General features: G+C 40.1%; 1 protein-coding gene across 3 annotated transcripts in view; it reads right to left on the reverse strand.

Moving 5' to 3' along the window:
* Window positions 1–22,777, reverse strand: part of SLC26A5 (solute carrier family 26 member 5) — a 36,000-nt gene that overhangs the window by 2,010 nt on the left and 11,213 nt on the right. Inside the window, exons 2-18 of one of the 3 annotated variants that reach the window (XM_065655632.1) lie at window positions 20,561–20,765; window positions 18,736–18,875; window positions 15,450–15,560; window positions 14,739–14,920; window positions 14,049–14,213; window positions 11,656–11,808; window positions 10,462–10,544; window positions 10,220–10,367; window positions 8,406–8,519; window positions 8,010–8,087; window positions 7,022–7,117; window positions 5,608–5,714; window positions 4,354–4,423; window positions 2,814–2,906; window positions 1,778–1,900; window positions 673–879; window positions 348–402 (exon numbers count right to left, since the gene is read on the reverse strand). In XM_065655632.1, coding sequence (XP_065511704.1) covers window positions 348–402; window positions 673–879; window positions 1,778–1,900; window positions 2,814–2,906; window positions 4,354–4,423; window positions 5,608–5,714; window positions 7,022–7,117; window positions 8,010–8,087; window positions 8,406–8,519; window positions 10,220–10,367; window positions 10,462–10,544; window positions 11,656–11,808; window positions 14,049–14,213; window positions 14,739–14,920; window positions 15,450–15,560; window positions 18,736–18,875; window positions 20,561–20,715 — 2,080 coding nt within the window. In that variant the 5' untranslated portion in view covers window positions 20,716–20,765. The remainder of the gene's footprint in view (window positions 1–347; window positions 403–672; window positions 880–1,777; window positions 1,901–2,813; window positions 2,907–4,353; window positions 4,424–5,607; window positions 5,715–7,021; window positions 7,118–8,009; window positions 8,088–8,405; window positions 8,520–10,219; window positions 10,368–10,461; window positions 10,545–11,655; window positions 11,809–14,048; window positions 14,214–14,738; window positions 14,921–15,449; window positions 15,561–18,735; window positions 18,876–20,560; window positions 20,766–22,777) is intronic. The other 2 variants (XM_065655614.1, XM_065655623.1) reach the window with 2 other exon arrangements.

Raw genomic sequence — 22,777 nt, forward strand, 5'->3', positions numbered from 1 at the left:
TTCCAAATATCAGAAACTTGGAACATTGCAGGCCTTTCTCCTTATTACATTACACCAATTTCAAGGTACAAAGTTCAGTGTGGCATTTATGATTTGCCAGCTGGAGTAAATGGGAGCAGGATCTAGTCTCCACAGGGCTCATTACATCAGTGCTCTATTTGCACTGAAGTGAAGGCTCTAACACATATGGGCTTGCTGTTCTTCAAATCCAACTTTAATCCAATTTTATGTGAAGCGAGTGCTGGTACTACTGAGACATCTGGCAGCAGAGAATTTGGAGCCAGAGGAAAAAAGATAAAACACAGTCTCTCCTATAAAGCTCACAATAAAAAAAAATCTCAACTCACCACTACAGCTGGCAATACAGACAGAGACACCGACTTCTTTGTATTCTTTTATAATCTGCAACAGAGTTAAGCTGGAGTTAGCCGCAGGTACGTCATTGTACACGTGGCAGTTCTGGAAAGGCCACGCCAATGACTATGACAGCTGCACAGTCCACACTCCCCAGGATTCAGCTGAAACTTACAGAGCTACAGAATTAAAACTGCAATTAGGTAGAGAAACTAGACTGTATTTGAGCTGCATTTATATCTCATGCTGACAGGTTCCCTCTTAGGTATCTCACAAGTTTTCTATGGGTTTGTTTCTGGGGAAAAAAGTCCTACTTACTGATTTTAATGTTTTTGCTCCAACTGAATCCACAAAGTTCACTGGGGTGAAATCCAGAATTAAAGAGTGGATGTTTGTTTTGGGCTCCACAAAATGTTCATGCTCATCAGGAGACGTGTCTTCTACACTAGCATCTGCAAAGTTTCCATTTACAGGTAGCTCATCGTTTGCTATTTCATGTTTTACAGTTGCTTCCACGTCATTAGTCTGGGAGAGAAGATAAGTAAAGCTTAATGACAGCCAATATTTTTTTCAGTGTAGATCCCCTTCCTCCTCATACTGATCTGTTCTGTCAGCCTTTACAAGGTGTACAGCTTCTGACCATCACAGAAACTGGCTTTATGTGCACACATACTTTCCATAGTTTATGTGTATCAAGGTTTATTCTCTCATGCCCAGAATTCTAGATTCACATGCGAGCAGCTTAAAGCTGTTATCTCAGGAGTGAATTACCCACTTTCTTCAAACACTGACACTTGTTCCATGTGTTTTTACTCCATTTCCTTGCTTTATCCCTGCTGATCCTCTCAAGACCTATATATCCAAAAGAAGCAATAGCAATCGGGCTCTTGAGCATTTGGTTGGTTCCCCATGGTAAAAAGGACACACCAGCTCCCACCATGGGGGTGAATTTAAACATGCAAACACGCGTGAGCATGTTTCGAAGGACTCTTCTCATTGTATAATACCTGCCTCACTTAACCACGCTGTGATCAGCAGTGCTGACGGCACCTTTTTATTACAGGGGCTGCTAATTTGCATTAATTCTATTATATCCTATTTCTGCCCAATTATTCCGAGTGCGGGGGGAAAGGCAGAGGTAGGGTCCCTCCAATTTCTGCCGACACCACCGCTGAGCAGTATGAGAGTGTGGAGAGGCTCTGCTCTGCTGCGTGCTACCTGAATGTAACCAAGGTTCAACACAATTATCCGATCCAGCTGTGAGGCTCCGATCCACATGCTGTTCCCTCAGCAGCCTGTCCACGCTGTGCAGTGCTCGCTCCCAAAGCCTTCCTGCCCCAGTAGCACTCTGCACCTTGTTTAAACAAGCATAGGTAACACCAGAAACAGCATGTTAGCTGAGAAAGCAGAGGTAAATATTTACCGGAGTATTCACTAGTTTCAATACCGCTTTCTTTCTGAGTTTATTTGCCGCCTTTATCTCCCTGGCGTGCCTCTTCTGGGCTTTTCTCCTCGCTGCTAATATGGCACAGGGGTCCAGTCCAGTCTGCCATGGAAAGAAAGGATGACCAGAGGAGATTGAGCTTGTTAGGATGACACTGCAGTAGTATTTAGCACTGAATTCATTACTGTCATAAATTTAAAACAAGCCTGCATTGTTCAGCTTCCCTTGGTGGGGGTGAGAACAGTATAAAGTAAGAAGGTATAATCTTGGCAAGCACTGTCTTAAGATGAGGAAGAGATGCATCACATTCTTTTCTTGAAATCAGAGTGCAACGTTTCAACTGAATTCTGATTCGAGTGCAGAGAGCAAAGTGGAGAGAGGTGCATTTGGACATAAATCGCTAATACCTCTTGCTTTGTGAAGATAAGCACCGCCCACCTGTTCTGTGTAACACTCATCATGGGAGCTACAGAAAAATTTTTCAGAAGTTAGTAAGGGTGCAATTGCTACTGGCTCAGGCAGTTCTGCCCTCAGCTCCTGCCCAGAGAAACATGGGGTAGGCAGGAGGTGAGGTACACTCTGTATGCAGGTGATTTGTTGCTCAAGAGAGGCATTAAATGCCCACAGTATTCCACCGTCTCACACTCCAGTAAAGTCTGTCACCCAAGAAAGAAGCTTTTACTCCCAGACATTTTGTTTTCAGTTCATCAACTACTTATTTCCTTCTGAAAAAAATGTGTTTGACCAGTGTGTGCTGCACAACCACCAGACTTCCCATTCACAAGCAGTCAGTATTAAGTTACACTTTGTGTATTCCCTCCCACCATGTTGTTGCTTCCTAAGATGGTTCGCAGTTGGCTGGAGAGTCACCGTCTCATATTTTACTGATCACCAGGAGCCACAGGCTGAGAAACACTACGCTAGGGGCTACACTAAAGGGGCTGAAAGATCAGTACGTTTCAGCAGGCAGTTTGAATTTTCAAGACACAGACATTAAAGAACTTGCTTTACTCACCTTTTTCTTCAGTGCACTTGCATACGACTCACTATTGGCAAAATACAGTGATGCATTAGCTTGAAATATTTTTATTCCAGGATATTCTTTAGCCTAAGGAAAAGAATATTGGATGTGCGCAGTTAAGTATTGCCTGCACTAGAAGAAAAGCACCTGTGTGATCACAAGACACATGAATATGCAGCCCAACAGCCAGTCCTGAACGGCTTTTGGCATGTGTCAAACACGGAAGGTTGGCACTGCCGTAAGCAAAGCCAGGCAAAGATTCCCAGTGTAATACTGCACATAGTCAATGCCATGTAACATTTCTCCTTTACAACAATGAAATGTACAGCCATAAAAAGGAATGAAATATTTGCAGTTCTCTGATGGTGCCATCTGCAACTGGTCTTACCATGGGGAAATCACACAGATCTAGGAATGCCTCCTTTTAGCCTCCCTTTCTACAGGCATGATGACTTATGATTCTCTTTCTCTTTTTCCCTCTTTTTCTTTCTTTTCTCCTCCGGCACTAAAAAAAGGAGCCTTTCAAATCTTTTAAACAGGCCTTCAGACAGGTCTCAATATCACTTCTTTCCTCTACTTATATGAAGTCACCTCTAAACAGGCTGCACTCTGACATTTGACAGGCAAATGCCCTGGCAGCCGCAGAGATCCAGCCTGCCATCTGCTGCCAATCTCGTCTTTATCCGGGAGGAGGAAATGCCAACTGCATTCGGTGCCACAGAAACAGAGTCTCCTCTTCTTTGCATGCAGCTGTAAACATGCTCACATATACTTTTGTTTTGTATCATATTCAAAGCAGAGCTGCTGGTTAGGGAATATTTTTGGATGCCAGCATCCTTTTTTCTCATAGGTTTTTACAGACTGGTTCCTCAGTAATGGGAGAATGTGGCCTTCAGAGCAGCATCTCTGAGAACACGGCAGAGAGTGCAGAAAACTGCAGCTGCTGTTTGTGAATAAATACAGCATGTTTATATCCGTTATATTGACGTGTGCTGCTTTCACCAGCTTTTGGTTGAACAAAATGGCATTCCTAAGAAGCTCAGTGCATGGCAAGCAATTGTGCCATTAATGGTGTATTTAATGAGCAGGGGATGGGTGGAGGCGGGGAGATGCTGTTTTGAACAGTTCGTACAATTCTGAAGAACGGATTGGTTTGAATCCTGGGTTTGTGGATTTCACACAGTCCTGCCACACAAGTACAGCAGATGGCCTTGTACACAGCTGTGCACACAGCAGGTTCAGCAGTGATATTCTTGTAAACCTCACCATTTTCTACAAGCTGGTCCAATGGAACTAGTATGATGGTTACTCTTGATCACTTCCTAGGCAAAAGTACATGCAGGACAAAAAGCGAGCATTTTGAACAAAATAGCTTTTACTACTAAAATAAAATTTGTTCTCTTTCCCTTCAACACAGGTGAATGCCAGGCAGACAGCACTATATGTGTGGTATGGTAGGGCTAAGCTGAAAATTGCCACCGTCATCTTTGCTCTACTACATAAACCTGTCCAATGCACAAGAAAACACTCCTACCTCTTCATACTCTTCCACACCGCAGTAGATGTCAGTGTCAGGAATCTGACCAAGAATTCTGTATTGAGGGCTAAAGAGAAATAGAAGCAAATGTTTCAGTATCATCACTTACAAAGTGGAAAAGTGAGTGTTCAATATAGATAGAAACTTATTTTAAATGGTGATTCTGTAGTGCCTGTCTGGTACAGGTTTATCTAAACATGGTCAAATGCAGTGCGCAGTTTAGGGAAGGAACACAATAAAGGGACCATTTGGTGACAAGTTTGCTTCTGTCAATGTAAAAACAATTTAGAAACTTAGCACAGTAATCTTGTCATTTTCTGAAAAGCATGGGCCAAAGCAGGCAACGGTACAGAGCAAATTCTCTTTGGTGTGAACTGGTGCAACTCCATTGACTATCTTGCAAATATGGAAACTCTTCATGGCAGAAAACTTGCTGCAATTTCAAAGAGCTGCTCTGTTCCCAGGATGCTGCCTGAGTAGATGAACATTCCCAACTCACAAGCAGTGTGAGAGCCAAGTACATTACTGTTCTGTTTGCAAGAACAAAACCGTACAGACATGGCAGAAAAATACTCTTATCTATCTAGAGTGGAAATGTCAGAATTTGGTTTCATTCCAATGCAGACTGAAACCAACACTTTAATAAGTTTTCCACCTAAATATCCCAGACATTGAGCCTAGAAGCCTCACGTAACAGTCCTATCTACACATGCAAGAAATCATTTTGCTGTAGACCTGGAAAGCTTCACAGTAAACACTTTGTCACTTTGAATGGGGAGAGAGGAGAAGTGATCTGAAAAACCAGAAGGGCAGGCACAATTTTATTTATGAATTAGAACTTTCTTATCAAATACCTCACCATTCAAGTAGTGATAACCTGACTAACTTCTGCTTGACTGTGACAGTGCACACAATATAATCATTTACCAAAACTAACATCGAGCAGATTTGAAGTTCCGAACTCTAGGCATTAAAAAAACAAACAAGAAGATTAACCAATATGAGAAATCTAAAATCTTCTGCTTCTTATTGACATTGCAAGTTTCATGCCCTCTAGAAATTTTGTTCTCAGAAAGGTAAAATGCGAACCCTGGATAAGAGCCACAGGGCACAACCTGCATTATGAAGCAGATTCTATGCTGCATGCAGTTGAAGAGGGAGGAAAGGTCTTCTACTTATTTGCACCCTCTAAACAAACAAAACCACATAAAAGATGAGCAAACACTAATTTTGATAAAGAAGAAATCTGACCTTTGTGTTCTGTAAATAACGGTTATCATTGCAAACGCTACTGCAGTAAGCAAACCATAGTCTAGTCCCAGGAAGAGAGAAGCCACAAAAGCTACCAACCAGATGGCCTAAAACAAAGAAAAGCTCTGAATTATTATGCATCCTTTTGTGTTGCAGCAAAAACAAGAGTATAATTCAGCCTCAAAACCTGTGTGTCACTTCTGTTCATGAATAGGCTATAATGTAATCCGTCATGATAGCAGACTGTAATTGCCTTAACCTTTCAGAAGGGCATAAAAACTCAAGGTGCATTAACATAACATCTGACACAAGGTTGCATATTAATTAATGTCTTAAGTCCTGTTGTGCAAGGAATCCTGTGTTACCATCAGGCTCCAAATACTTTAGGATAATATACATATATATACATATATATACATACATATACATATATATATATATATATATATATAGTCCCCCAGTTTAAGAAGGACAAGAATTACAGGAGGGAGTCCAGCGGCGGGCTATGAAGATTATTAGGGGTCTGGAGCATCTTTCTTATGAGGAGAGACTGAGACAGCTGGTCTGTTCAGCCTGGAGAAGAGACGGCTGACGGGGGATCTCATCAATGCTTATAAATATCTCAAGGGTGGGTGTCAAGAGGATGGGACCAGACTCCTTTTGGTGGTGCTCAACAACAGGATGGAGGGCAACGGGTACTGACTGAAGCACAGGAGGTTCCATCTGAACATGAAGAGAAACTTCTTTACTTTGAGGGTGCCAGAGCCCTGGAACAGGCTGCCCAGAGAGGTTGTGGAGTCTCCTTCTCTGGAAACATTCAAAACTCGCCTGGACACATTCCTGTTGATCTGCTCTGGTGAACCTGCTTTAGCAGGGGGGTTGAACTAGATGATCTCCAGAGGTCCCTTCCAACCTCAACCATTCTGTCATTCTGTGATATGCAAGGCCTGCAAGCAGTGCTTACTTACTTCAATGAGCCAGTTAATCCAGGAGAAAAATGCCACCAAATTGTTCCCACCAATATTCTCTTAGTTCTGGCCCACTCCATACATGTTTTCAGTTTGTCTTAAAATATGGAAAATACTTGTCTTTGTTACTCTGCATTTCAAATTCTTCTCAGACATTCCCACAGCCTTCAGTGCAATTCCTATAGCAACACTGCAAAAGCTTTGCTTTTACTGCAACCAAACTACTTCTGACCTGAGCTAAAGGTTATTGAAGAAAACAAAAGCACTGTTGTCTGGAACAGACCACTCTCCTATGGTACTTACACCTCCATGTCTTACGTTCATCTGCAATGCAACACCAACTTGTAACTCTTTAATAAGTTTCTACCCTGTTTTGGGAGTTAGGAAGAAGAGAAACAACAAATTTAATACACTAAAATATATATACCGAGCTGTGTATTGCTCACCAGTTCAATCTTACTGGTTCTCCAGAAGTGCACGATGTCTCCGAACTGTTTAAACATTCCTTTCAGGTTCACCATTACAATTGCAGCTAGCACTGTCTAGGAATATTACACAAATACAATTTTCAGAAGCAAAATAAACCCAATACCAAACAAGAACTCCAAAGCATCAAAAATAACCATATTTCTGTGCTTTGCAGAACTGACATAAGTCTACTGAATATACCTTCCACTTAATAAAAGAACTTTTCAAGTAGTTCAGTGGAATTATCTTTTATACTGGAGCTGCAGAAATGGCAAGCCAGAGTCAGTACAGCTTGATTTACTCTTTCCTGGCAAGAGAAATCACATACTCCTGAGCTCTGTGCAATTACAGTGCCTGTAGTGCTTGAAGCAGCTATGCTATAATCTCAAATTCAAGTTTATCTACAATATACTGCAAGATTTCCTGCAAGTGTCATATAGGTGTAAACCAAGGTACATCTCCCATAAAAAACCCCAGGAATTGCATATCATCCTATGCACACCCAAGAACCATGTTTTTTTCTAAGTGAGAATATATTTATTCACATAAATATATTTTTATACAAATAAGTAAAACTGCAGCAAAAGCAACTCACTATGCTGAGCCATGACCTAGACTCAACCCATTCCCAGGTGAGCTGTTATTTTAAAAGAAAGTCACTTTTTAACCTCTTCTCAAAATTCCTATGCTGCAAAGGGGAATTGTTTGAAGGTATCATTTTAATGTTCTAAAGAGAGAGTCCAGAATGTCCAATATTAAAAACAACAACAAAACAAAGCACGCCAGAGTCTTCAAAATATGATTAATTTCTAGTCTAACTTGCAGCAAACACACATACAAAATTTAAAGGTTTCAGGAGCAAGGCCTGTGTTTGTTAACTAATAATCCCACAATCTCTATTTTAAGTGATACTCGCTGGCCTCTTGTCCCTGACAATGCAATGCCTACCAGGCAAAGCTCCCTTACCTGTGGAAGTGGTTCAAAGAGGTATCCGATAGCCACAATTACCAACAGAACCATAATTGAGGAGAGTGCCCCTGCAATCTGAACAAAAGAAGCAAGAAACAATGTGAGAGTATTAAGAAGTTGCCCCCAAAGGGCAATATTACTGATTAGCTGCCCCCTCTTGTGCTTTCCACACTGCTGGTTTTTCAACTGGCTTTTAATCCCTGCCGCTCAGCTCATGCACTTTGACTGTCATGCAGTCTGCTCTTCTGGCCCAACCTGGATTTGCACATGGGAAGCTCCAGTTATTCCTTCTGGCCCAGCCAGAGAAATCTGGCAATCTAGAGAAGCCTCAGACTTTAGCTTTGGAGCTCCAAAAAGCACGCGTTGTTTGGCTCAACATTTGGGTTTACATACCTGAGTTCTCCCACCGGTGCTTTCCTGAACAAGACTCCGAGACATTGAACAAGTGACTGGAAAGCTTTGGAAAAATGACCCCACAGAGTTGCATATTCCCAAGGCAATAAGTTCCTGCATTAAACAGCAGAGCAAAATAAAAGGCAGTTACACCTAGCTGAACAAAGCTGGAGCTGTCCATACATAGTAATAACCACATCTTATTTACAGTGCTTTCTAGTAACCTTACTGCAGAGAACAAGCTGCCGTATCGTAGCTTATACTTGTGGTTCTCACACATGCACAAGTTGATGCACGTTGCTAATAAAGTATCTGATGAAGTGTTCAAGACATTTCCCATCCTTAAATGTTACTGTAACGAGTCACACTGAAAGCTAAAATGAATGACAGCATTGCTTGTTTTGAGGATTTCTTCAACTTGGGGATAACTCGAATTTTAGCACTGAATAGACATGGCAAACAGTTTCTCATACAAACACTTCCCACTCTGAACTATCTGTTTAGTACTATGAGAACTAAGAACAGCCTTGGCTGTGTTTCCGTGAGTGGTAATCCATTGCTGTACATGAAAAACCAATGCGTGTCCACTGTTTTATCAGGAAGGTGCCACATAAGAACTGTTATCATGAGTGAGATCAGAGCTCCATCTACCTCAGTAGTGTCTCTGATGCCTAAAGAAAGTATTCGCTTGTAATGAGGCCTCCCCAGATTACTCTGCATCCTGCTATTTGTATCTGAGGTGATTGCGTTATATGTTTGCAATAGTTCTCAACTACTTTTTCTCTTTGCATTTGCACAATTCTTGTTTTAATTCACTTAAACACTCAACATGCACTGCAGCAGGTGACAAGGAGTTCTACAGTTTAACATCCAGGTGAAGCAGCATTTGGCACCTCCTGAGGAAAAAGATCTAGAAGTTTAGCTGAGGTCAGTGATGATCACACTTTAACTAATGTAAATAGCACTGATACCATTCATGCAGCCACAGACTTATCCTCTTCTCTCTTTGGACAACAGAAAACAATGATATGAAGGATGAGATTCATCTGACCAGATGTAAAACTCTGTAAGTAAAAGTCATTTCCTTTCAGAGGAAGGGGGAACAGCTGATCTGCGCTGTGTCAGATGGCTGCTCCAGGAAATGCATTACAGAATACGAACTCTTTGTCTCCCTTGACAGCATAATGACATCAAACAATAATCTAATTGCAGTATTAATTCTAAATTGCACAGGAAGGGCAGAGCAGGTGAGGATAAAATATCGTTTCAGTTTTAGAGTGTCCCTAACCACAGCCTTTGTCCCTCAAATCATGATCAAAATGCTAACTATGAACTGGGCCAATTGCTGCCCCAGAAAATGATGAGTTGCCTGTTTGCAATAGGTGAGAATAAAAAGAAACTATAAAACATAATTGGAATTTCTAAACCTGAGATAATAATTGCTCAACAAATAAGGCATCGTGTTTATCACATGGGAACTCTATACTTCACTCTATTACAGACAGCAGACAAAGTAGCTGCCCATCAGGACAGCTGATGTAATGTCTGTCCCAACAGTTAATATTCATGCATATGTCCAAGTTTAAAGAAGCAAGTTTCCCAAAATGAAGCTAAAAGTTAAACTGGTTATTAAAACACAGCCAGGAGAAGAACTTAAAATAATTCCTGGCATTTAAATGTGTAGGCTGTCAAAAATCTGACCCGCATCTACTACAAAAGAAAAACTCGTTATTGTCCAATACTCCGTTCTACTTTAACAATGTAACAAAGATGTTACTGATAATTTTCAACAAAGCAACCCCGATACTTTTTACCTGATTCCCATCAATGGTGTAACCATGTTTAAGGGCAAAGATCTTGGCCATTGATACAGCCATTGAAAATCCAACTATTGCTATTGCGATTGCATCCACAAATACTGCTGGGATGAGCTGCATCTCTGGAACTGCTGGTGCACGTAACCTTGGAGATGAAATAAATATTTACAATTTACTAAAACAAAAGCTACATGCCATGCAGAAAAGGTATAGTTTGAATAAGAATATATTATCCCTACCCTTTAGGAATATTCCCAACAACATCGACACTGTATGACTCACTCAGATTCATTCCAGCTGAAACTCCTGTGCCAATAATCACCTAAAAATCCACAGACACATTTGTAAACATCAGCTAGAAAGACACAGAGCCATCAGAAGAACTAATAACAGTTAGCTCATTATGAATAATACACACAAGGGGACTACATTTATTTGTCAATCAGTTTTCTAAGAGTTAGGAGATAAAGAAGCAGATAAAAAGGAGTAAGTATCATGATCTTCCCTCCATTATGTTCAACCCCCACTGACTGTATAAAGTTTTCTTGGAAACAGTTAAATGGAACATGCTCTGGTATGATCTGAATCACTCAATTCCCTATTACACCACCTCCATCATCTCTCAACAGCACCCCTGTTCTTTGTTCCTTCTATCTAGATTGTATCCACATCTTCAGTTATGCCCTTCCTCGGCTCTGATTTTGTGCAGGTTGTTTGAAAGTTCTGCTTATCTAAGAACTCATTTGTAAATCCAACCACTTTTAAAGGTGAGAAGTTATCTGAGATGTGGGCTTTGTAGGTATTAAGATAGTCTGCTTTATCCATGTATTTTAGAGCAGTCATTCGAAAGAGAGTCAATGCTGCAGTCAGTTATCCATCCCAGAAATGGAGAAAGGAAGGTTAAGTATTAAGTCTCACAGGTTCCTGCTCTTCTTTCCATGACTGCATATTAAAAAATATTGGGAAATTAAATTTAAAATTAAATTTATTTAGTTTTAAAAAAATCCCAAGCAAGCCCTGCAGAACCTCTGAAACAGGCATCTATAGGCACCTTCCTTCAGGAGGGGGTTCTGACTTCCTGCACTCCAAGTGGGAAATGTCACTCAGAGGCACAACTCACAGAGAATCATTCAGATGCCAAAACTCCAGGATAGGGTGGGTTTGACAACAAATCTCTGCCTACCCATTGCCATGGTGGACTGTGGGTGTTTAATTGGGTTTTCAATTCTTCTTTGGGATTATTTGCCTAAAACTTGGGCACATCAGTCCCTAACCTTATGAGTATCCAAACCTTCAACTGGATCAAGCCTCAAACAAATTGTGTTCAATAGAAGTTACTCTAAAGGTCAATAAGACTTGATAGAAAACAAGATCGTTTCTACAGATTTAGAACAGTTATATAATTTAGCTATAGAATTTCACGGCTGGCTTACCACAATGATTTCCATAGGAATAGGAACTGGGAGCTTCTTCTTAAATCGGAGATTGATCTCCTTGCCAATCAACAACAGAACGATGCATGTTAATCCAACAATCAATGCAGCGATATTAGTTGTTGTTATTTTTGAAAGCACAGCAGCTATGCTCTGTAACACAGAGGTATCATAATCATTCCTAAGAAAATATAAGCTTAATAGAGATTTGCCACAAAGGAGCAAATTATACATTGCTGTTCAGCTGTGTTTTTATTCTGCATTTATAACCACAGTGAATCAGTACATGACCAAAATCCTCACTCTTCCCACAAAATACAGAAGGTCAGAGTATCTCAGTGAGGGAGATGCACTTGCAATATTTTACGATATCGGTGTTCCTCAAATGAGGCAAAAAATTTGGAGAAAAAAACTAGCATGTGGGAAAAAGTCTAAATTAAACCACTTCTCTTATCGTAAACATTTTCACACATATTTCACACTGGCAACTACCTGAAAGTAATAAATGCAAACTCTTTTTAATACCTTCAAATATTCTTTGGCAAGTCACATCTACTTAGAGCTGCACAAACCATTCTAAAGTGATAAAGCTGCCAATACAACCATTGAGGTTACCATAGCAATATGATTAAATAACTGTGATCTTGCAGCACAGCTGAACTGGCCATTGTTTATAGAACCACAGAATCATAGAATCATTTTGGTTGGAAGAGAACCTCAAGATCATTGAGTCCAACAATTAACCTAACACTGGCACTAAACCATGTCTCTAAGAACCTAATTTACACATCTTTTAAACACCTCCAGGGATGGTGACTCCACCCCTTCCCTGGGCAGCCTATTGCAATGCCTGACAACCCTTTCTGTGAATAAATGTTTCCTAATATACAATCTAAACCTCCCGTGGCACGACATGTGGCCATTTCCTCTTGTCCAAATATCTTTTAGTTGAAAACACTATTAGAAGGGTGTTAGGAAAGAAAGCTTGCTGGAACACACAAGTTGCTAGAGGGTAAATGATTCCCAAACCAATTACTCCTTCTTTTTCCACTGCATTTAAAAAAATAAAAATAAATAAATGACCCCTGGATGTCTTTGAAAGAATATGTAAATATATTTCTTTAGACAGAAGGAAAATTAAAGCAACTATCAGGCTATTATACAATCAAGATGTCCTGGTAGTACATCATGAATGTATACCTTTCCTAGGAATCAATCATTAGCGCAGTCTTGTTTCCAAAAGGTTTGTTATATTTGCACAAATATACGAGAAAGATTCCCACAAAGTACTTTCTATAGCCACCACGTAGTGAATATCCTGAAGCTTTGTTATTGCTGGGCCATCAATCTGCTCAAAAGCTTGGGTTTTCACAGATATCCCAGATCTTCCCTATTCTTCCTCTCAGGACTTATGGTTTTCAAGATCAGAGCACTTATTTTATGATAACAACTTGGGGCTTCCTAGACTGGCAGGCAAATCAGATTCAGATGCATTTCAACTCTGCCTGTTCACAACAGCAATAAAAGTAATGCTCATATAAACTTAAAAGCTTTGGTTGTGATTTCAATTAAAAATGTCCCTTTAAACAAATAAATTGCTGCATGGGATCCATAACATTTTTTTCAGAGAACAACTGTCGATTTTAAATTCAAGTGAACAAGAGCTTTTAGGTTTACTTAAGTGAGACTAACCAAATCATAGCGTTACACTGCCTGGTTTTTCTTCTGTCCTCTCCTATCACTATGTGTTAGAAAATTAGGCTATGAGCTGTGTCAAATACCAGATCCCTACAAGCTCTGAAGAATCAGTTTTAATGCTTAGGGTCTTTGATAAATAACAATGTTTTACATTGAGTGTGCTTATTTCCAAATAGTTTTGCTCACTACTCTAAAAAACAGGTAAATTTTTGATGACACAGGACTTTGTGTCCAACCACACTACAAACCAGCTTACAAACAGGAAATGAAGAATACTCCCATCAGGAATTGTGTATGAAATTAAAGAAATACAGACTGGGCAAGGCCTGAGAATAACATTTCCTAGCTTTGCAAAACATGTCCAGTCTACGGTGAAGCATTTTAGTGGCACATTTTCCCATTATGTACAAGAGACTTGCTTCAATGAACATTATCTGTTCATATTACAAAACTACATTTATCGGAATCCTCAGATCTGCCCATCTCAAGACTGTGCTGATCTATCAAGTCACACCCAAGCTGCACTTTAAGATGCTCATAAATTGCTATGGCTCTTAAAGACCTCATACTCAGTTTTGGACACTGAACCATTATTCTACTTCGTGCCAAAATAATTTAAAAAAAACTAGGAAAAGACTTAAGTACTAGATCCAGACAATGCAGAACTTGCATGTTTAGTAAATGTAATTACTCACATATACAACTGAGAGGGGCCCACTGTATCGTTTAGTCTTAACGCCAAGGAGATACTTCAATTGACTAGTAAAGACATGGATGGCAGCAGCAGTAGTAAATCCTCGCACCAGAGGCTCCGTTAGATAGATGGCTACAAATCCAAATCGAAGGAGACCCAGACACAACTGGTGAAAAAGAGAACTATTAAGCACGTGACTCCCACTGTTGCCTGAACATCAGCACTATACAGCAGACAGGCCAGAGGCCGCCTCTTCTTACCTCGATGCTCACGTCAGATCAGGCAAACCTGAACTTGGCCTTGCTAGAGCCACAGTTCAGTGAGCAGCCAGCAATGGACCAAATATTCATGCCACTGGCAGGTGCAATGTGGGATATGGGAAACGTACGTGTTCGTATGTATTTATGGACAGACTAGAGAATATGAGCTTGAGTTTTTCCGATGAGACAGGAAAAAATGAAAGGGGAAGGACCCATTTTTCCCAGTCAAGCCAAGATGCCAGACAAAGACTTGCCTCCATGTAGCCCCCTCAGTTCTGTGATGTGGCTGCCATGAAGCAGCCTGTATTGTGTGCAGTGCAGCGCTGGAGCACAGGCTATAGATGGGATCTGCCACAAGCCAGCACCCCTTGCAACCACAAGTCTAGCAGCAGCATCTGAACTTGCCCTGACAGCAAACTGCAAGCACATACCTGGATAATTCCTGAAAGAAAGGCGAGAGTCACAGCTACCTGCACCCTCTTGGTATCTCTAGCATGGAAATATTCAAGAGAATCTGTAACATTAGTAGAATTATAGCCTACAGAAATTATTTCATCAGGCACTTGTCTCACAGCAATGCCGCCAACCATCATACTAATCACGGCAAAGGTGCCTGAAATAAGAGGGAGAGGAAAATAATTGGTTAAAATCCTTTTTTTTTTTTTTTTAGGAGTGTTTCTCATTAATAGATATGTGGAAGTAAACTATACTAGAGTTTTCTACTTAATATTGTATTTTTCAGTCCCAAAATCTGCTCCAGTACTCAGCACCATTAAAGCTAGTTAAATGGTGAACATACACCTCTGTGGTAAGTAAACATTATAATTTTTTTCTCACAGTTTCTATCAGGCAAATTAGAGATATCTCCTGGCCACACAGGAAATTGACTGCAGTGACGAAACTATAGTTCACGAGTTCACAGCACACATTTCTAGATCTAATCTGATAAAAGATGCTCTTCTATTCCTTCCTAAGTAGGATGGTTAAATAAAAAATACTGCTGTTTGACACATCTGTGTTTCTCCTGTTCACTGAAATTTGAATTTATGGAAAAAACCTATACTTGGTATTTCTCCAATTTTATTTTTTATAACTTTATTAAACACACAAACACAGACTTTCAGTTATCCATAGAGATATACCTATTGATATGTGCTTGGAGGTTCCAAAAAAAGTATACAGAAAGACAGGATAAAATGAAGAATATAGGCCAAATACTGGGGGAACAGCTGCCAGCAAAGCATAGGCTAAACCTAGAAAACAGACACAAATACGTATGTTAGACAAACAGAAAGAAACCATCTGAAGTGAAAGGATTTAAGCTGACTAATGCTGAACTCACCTAATAGGAAATCTAGTGACATATTGCAGGTTTGCAAAACAAGAAGTCTTGCAGGGAGTACTCTTTAATTTGTAAAATACTGTTGGTCAATGTCTATAAACCTAATGGTTTTAGTCAGGAAACCAGAAGTCTCTAATTACAGGCACTGGAAGTGTGTGTGTACGTATTTGTGTGCACATCTGTGCACTCACTGTTTTGCCTTTGTGGCTGAAAGTACTTTCTTAATAGCTAACAGACACTTCCTGTTGCTTTAGCTTTCCTCTGCCAATGAATGTAACTAAAAACACCCAAAACCCCATAAGCAGTGGGACACATTTGATTTTTCTCCTTTTTTGATCAGATGTGATCTTCACAGCAATCTATGACTGATTAAACACTTCCCTCCTCCCTCACCCCAGAACAAGTGGGATGATGTAACAGTTGTCTGTTTTTGCAAAACATGCTCCAAAATGTAAAATGAGCAGAGAAGCATTGCTTATGACCTGTAATGACATAGAGCTTATACATTCTGGTATTATTCCCCAAAATGAAGTCCTTTTAATTCCAGGCAGAGGAAGTGCTATCCACCCCATTCCCATCTGTAGGTGGGGCTGGCAAGCAGGGCAATGGAGCTGTGAGGGAGCAGCTCCCAGGGATGCTGGGGGGGACACATCTCCATGTGCTCCCCCTCTGTGTGATGGAGCGTGTGCTCATCATGGGACCAGGCTCACAAGCAAACTGCGTGCACCACAGGATACGGTGTGTAACTGTCTCGAGCAGTTCCAGCAAAATCAACCGTGTTACACGGCTCGCATTAGTGAGAATTACACACCAGAACTGAACCAATGGGCCTGGAGAAGAAAACGCAGTCTCCTGGATTGGCTTGGTTCTCCAATTCATCTTTGCTAGTGCAGACTCAGGACACCTAAGGAAGCTGCATGCTCTTACCACACTTGGGAGATGGGTCCAAGTTAGGACAGAAAAGCTCAACGGTCCAGTGCAAATTACAAAAGGAACCAATGGTTCACTCACCCTGGGGAGGCTAGTGACACTCGAAACCACCTCTCCCTAGTAATTTATTTTTAAATTGAGAGACAAGGCACCAGGTTACCAGGGAAGAACAAAACCAGGAGGGATCTTCTGTGTCACCCAAGCACTCTCGCACAGTGTAATAGCTCACACGGCCTTGCTCATGCCCTAAGCAATGGCTGAGCCCTAACCAAGAATTCATATTCCTATCAGAACTGGAGTGATCATATCGTCTATTCTCTTGCAGCGATGAACTTTTCATGAAGTATCTTTGAAACTCATCTCACATACATTCTCTGCCCCAGGGGCTACCTCTCATGCCAAGAGTATCAGCAGAACACCCTGTACTGTAACAGCCTGGCTTTTAATATTGTGATGAACTTCACAGTATGAGTGACCAGAACTGAAAACTAGTGGTTTCAAAACCAGGAGGGTGGGTCTATGTGAAGTTCCTGATCTGAATACTCTTTTATTCCTTTTCCTTTCCATTTGTACTGGCATTTTTAAAGGCTGTCAGTGCCAAAGAAATAAAGAGATATTGACATGACAGGAGTTCACGGCTTAAACACCCTGGTCATTGTAGTTCTGCCTGGAATGATTCCCAGGCTTATTTGAACTCATGCTTGCCGTAATTACATCCATTGCAGAAAAACAAAGGTTCAGCTTTTGTCTTTTTAGAAAGGGAAAGATTAGGATCAGTTCAAGGGCATGTCTGCAGTCACCAAAGGAAAGAATAATGTTTAGTTTAAAACAAAGTTACAAAATTAAGTATAAAGTTCACTGCTGACCACTTAAATTTTAGTGTCCTTATCCGGTCTTCATGTAAACTGTGTTTCAGTGTACAAGCAATAATGTCTGTGCCTAGCATATGACAGATTTGCCCGACAGTTAACCACATTACTTATCAATTTATGATAAGTTGATGTTTATATTTGTGTAAGAAAAAATAACCTTAATGATAAAAAATTGCATGAAACCAGGAAGCTACAGAAATAAAGACGTTAACTGCAAAGATTAAGTTAGGATGTTCCATTGCTTTAATGGGTTACCACCTATTAAAATCTAGGCTTCTTGGATTTACACATTAATTACTCAGACCTGCCTCAGCCTAAAGTGAAATGAGTGAGGCGGAAATATGCAATAAACCAAAGCACGAGTAAACATACATGCTCAATTACACTACCCTTAGCATGAGGACTTCTCTGGACTGGGCTCTGCTCAAATTCAAGAATTCCCTCTACTCCGAGACCTCCTGGGAAAATCTGCCAGGATGGTGGCAGCTGTCATGAAGCTGCCATTCCCACAGAAGTGATGGGACTCCATAATAATACTGCTGTAAAAATGCTGTCCCTTTCTAACCCCATAGCAGTTCTGAAACTGGTGACAGGAAGGTGTCAGGCTGAACAAAAGATTCCACTGGTCCAGTCACCAAGAGCTGAACCACTGGCTTTCTCTTCATCTTCCACAGAGCCTGCTCCTGCTTCAGGGCCAAGCTCCATTTGGGATGAAACTTCCAAGTAATTTAATAGAAATTCCACAGATTTGCAGTCTTCTTATAGAAGATACTTTTATTTATTTCCACCACGTAAATCATTGCCCACTACTACGGTTCCAGCTTAAACAAGTAACTTCCAGCCTTAAGAGAAAAAGTGGGATCAGTCTGATTTCTTGCACATTCTTCGCTGGTTGAATCTAGTTTGGTTACTTTGCAACAGTTGCTCTCCTGAAACATTTTGTCTATATGTCTATTAGATACTGCCACCCCCTGTAGGAAATTTGCTACAACTTTTGGAATGAGGAGATAAGAAAACAATTGGGTGCATTCAGCAAAGGGTTAAACTGTGAAAAGTTGGTCTGTCATGGAGAGCTGTTGGTATTGACGAAAGAGTTAAGTTTCCATCAGTTTGCTGCTATCACTGACTCGCAGTTTTAAGGGAATCATCATTATGGGCTGGTCTGCAGAATGCTCTATTCATCTCCACACATCCCCCAAAATACACACTGTTCTCAAGTGCTAACATGAAAGAGCACACAGAAAAAGCAAAGAAGAGGATAAATAAATCCAGAAATATACTTACCTTGAGGAAGCTGCATAACCCCAGTGCTTATACCTGAGATAATGTCTCCTAATAAGTATTCCCTCACGGGGTAACGGGGAAGCCATTTTAAAATTGGTAAGAATCTATAAAGATGAGATTTGGCTTTCTTAGAAGAACAACTGAAAATACAAACCAGAAGGAAAAAAGTTAAGACACTTGCAGGGGACAAATGGGTCGGAAAAAAAAGAAATTCATCCCTGTGCAGGGAAACAACTCAATTAAAGGCAGTAATTTCTAGACAAAGCTCATGCACAAACAATTATGACTCCAGTTATTTTAGCCATTTATCACATGTTGGTTGCTGTTCACAAACCTTATGGAACTGGAGAAGAGAGTCAGTCTTGTGAAGCTGGAGGTCAGTGGGAAGTGCAACTGTTCAAGTCCATGCACGACTCAGCAGTCACACAACACTTTGCTGAGATCGTTCCCAGTAATGATCTCCTGAGGATAACTTGCTTTCAGATAGCAGTTTTCACTTATGAAAGTACTTTGTGATGCTTTTTCCTATTTTTATTTACTATTTGCTTGCTTTATATTTTTGATTATAATGTTTTATATTATTATGATATTTTCTTAAAAGTACTACTTTACTAATGCTAGTTGCAATCACTGGCACTGATAGGCTAATTTCAAGGCTATTTAAGAACATAACCCTTTACCCTGAAAGGCAAGGCACTGCAGCCAGCAACACTGATCCTCGTGTCTCTTAGCAGAATTACTAACCTTTTGAAACCCTGACTCAGAACAAATGAATAGAGCCAGGAAATAAATATCTCTATGCAGTACTGCTGTGCATCATACTTTGATTGTACTGTGGTAAGAAAGCTTAACCTTGGGTAAACATATAACGCTGGGATCACATAAATGCTTTTCTGTTTAGGGGAACTGCAAGAGAACTGCAGGGATTTGTTAACGTTTCTGAGTTCTCATGGGACTAAATTGCACAGTGAAGAAGCTTATTGCTACAAGTGAGAGAGGAACTAGAGTCATCTACACTTCTCCACGTTTAAGCAGATTGAATCACAAGAAGTCACAGCTCAGGAAGATTTTGATCCGCATATATTTAATTCAGGACAGATACGTTTTTTGAGGTGGAATTAGGTGCCATTACCATTAGAATGGTCATTCCATTAACCAAAACAAATCTCCAAAAGTCAAATCATGTGAACAGGAATATTTCACAGACAAGCAGACAGGCAGAAATAATCTGTTGTCTTGCAGAACAAGGTTCTAGCAAGAAAATGAATCAGCTCTGCAAATGAAGCATGGATAAATGTAAATAAGTTTCTCTTTGCTGTCCTGTGGTACCACAAAGCAAGAGTCGCACAGTTAAAAGCATTTCCTGTCTAACCAGATGATACTTCAATTCCAAGGCAGTTCAAAATTACAGAATGCCTCTAGCAAGTCCTTATTAGACTAATAATTTAGATTTCTACACAGCTGTAATACATCTCCATTCTTCTTCCATGAAAGGATCATGTGAAGCACAGATTTGGTCGTAAGTGTTTCCACATAAAAAGGACAGATATTTTTCTGGGTCTTATGAATTCATGTCACATGATTTGACTAATACTTCACATTCCTACGCTGCATGTTTTTCCTTTGCAGTTTGATGAAAACAATTCAACATTTTGTAATACAGTAATATACAAAAACATATATACAACTCCATCACAGTCTTACTGAATAATCAAAGTAGAACTGCTGCTTTTAAGGTTTCTTTGAAGACATTACCAGCTATGTGCATAAATCAATTAAGAAGTATAATATTTCTAACCAATACAATAAAGACAAAAAGCCCTACCGACAAGAATGTGCAATCTTCTGCCTTAAAGTCTGAGGTGTTCTTTCTCGTCTGTGCAGCTGTCCTTGCAAGAGCTCTTGGTTATATACTGGTCTCTCCACACAGTACCTCTGGGTTTGCTCAAGACATGCTTCATGTTCTTGAGCATGTTCCATAATTGATCTCACGGAGGACAAGCCAAGGAAGAACAGTTCCACAGTCTCCACTGGAAAACATGGTTACAAACAAAATAAGTTTGGTTACTTTTTTAACCTCAGATTGGGCATTTCCTTTCAAATAATGTATTTTGACAAGCTGGTGACAAGAACCGTGAATGCAGTTTAAAAGCACTAAGTAGATAGTCTCTAACAGCAGTAAGTAAATAAACCACACTCACAATCTTTACCATATGTAAGCCATAAATTCATGCTTCTCCTGGGTAAAGAAAGCTTTTGCATTAATTACTCTGTAAATAATTGCAGAAACAAAATTGGAAGACTATATTCATAGTTATCTGAATTTTCCCTCAGTTTTTAAAGGGAACATCAGTGTTAAAGGGCAATTACTTTATTGCTGAGTTACTTCCTACTTACTCACTAACTGTCACATCCATCTCCAAAAGACAGAACTCAAATTTTAACACTGAGAAAGCCACTTCTTTCTTCCAGACAGCCAGTTGCTTCCTGCATCCATCCACCTGCTTTCTCCTGTGTTTCAGAGGCTTCTTTTTCCAGACAGCATCTCAAGGATGCACAATTCATTGTTTTCAAAAAGTTATTCTTTCAGTGGATGTGCCACTTACTGTTATTCTCAGTCCTGCACCCACTAAAACAGGAATCAGGAGGTGTACACAATTTTAAAACTAGCCAGAAGGTTTGCAAACATCTATTTATCTGTGTGATTCAGTGTCATAAATATCTCAACATACTCTGTTAATTCCTTTGCTCTGTGTTGGCCGCTTCGAGAAATATGGGGCAAGAAACATAACTCCAAGTTATGAGCAAAATGACAGGACTGCTATATTGTTACGTGGAGATGCTGGCTAGTGCTACATTTGATGACAGAATGTGAGCGCAATGGGAAACAGAGCCATAATTGTGTACAAGACCCTTGGGCTCAAGTCCAGCAAGTCGCTTAAGCATGTGTTTGCCTTCAACCAAGGGAGCTAACCTAGAGGTCTTTAGTTTTTAGCTGTACATCAGCACTTTTCTAGAAAAGGGTTACCATGTAGAAATTAAATGAATTGCCACCTAAATACTCAGACGAAGCTAATCACGATTGGTCCCACATTCTGATTCAGCAAATATAGTCTGCCCAGCAGCAAAATACCAGTATTGCTACCTAAGCCTTCAGTCTGATGGAGGTGCTGGAATTTTCCACTCAAGGCTCGCTGTTCTTTATCTCTTAGGACAGACACAGCCTTGCATCTCTTCAGTACTCATTATTTTGTACGCAACATTTTCCCTACACAGTCAGTCACAAAAGGATATTTTTACTGAAATCAGAATTTTTTATTTATACCACATTCAAAATTTACTTCAGCTTTATTGCATGAAATAAGATACCCCTCTTACAGTCAAATTTTGGATATTTGGAAGAGCCACACAAGTTTATAATGTAAACCTGGATGTGGAGGGGTTTTAAGATCTCCAGTTCTTTTCTCATTTCTGTATACATGCCCAGACTCTTCCAAGTACTACAAGCATATACAGAACAACAGAAGTTCAGCCTTGTCCCTGTTTGCCATGGTGAAATAAGTGACACAGATGTATTTGATAACCGAACAGGGCTCAACTCCACATCAGTTATCCAGATTATGGTGTTAGTCTGAAATATTACCAGAGGTCACAACCAAAGTTTCAACATCACTCAGTTTGAAGGTCTTTAAACTGTAGATTGAGTATATCTGATTCTGTTTGGACAAGGAAGTTACATTGCACTGAATCATGAGAATCATCTAACACAAAAGTAAACCTGAGGAAGGATAGGACAGGATCTTGTGTTTAGCGATGGTTCACAGCAGATATCGGAACACAGAGGACAAATCCCATGCCTTTAAGACGTCCTAAATCTACTACAAAACTATAGCTGGATGCATAATTTTCTGTTTTCCACATCATGTCACTGACTTCCTCTTAACTGCCTGTCCTGGTTTCTGCTGGGATAGAGTTAATTTTCTGCCTAGTACCTGGTGCAGAGATGGGTTTTGGATTTAGTATGAGAATAATGTTAATAACA

Source organism: Caloenas nicobarica, chromosome 1, assembly GCF_036013445.1.
Source record: "Caloenas nicobarica isolate bCalNic1 chromosome 1, bCalNic1.hap1, whole genome shotgun sequence".
Taxonomy (NCBI): domain Eukaryota; kingdom Metazoa; phylum Chordata; class Aves; order Columbiformes; family Columbidae; genus Caloenas; species Caloenas nicobarica.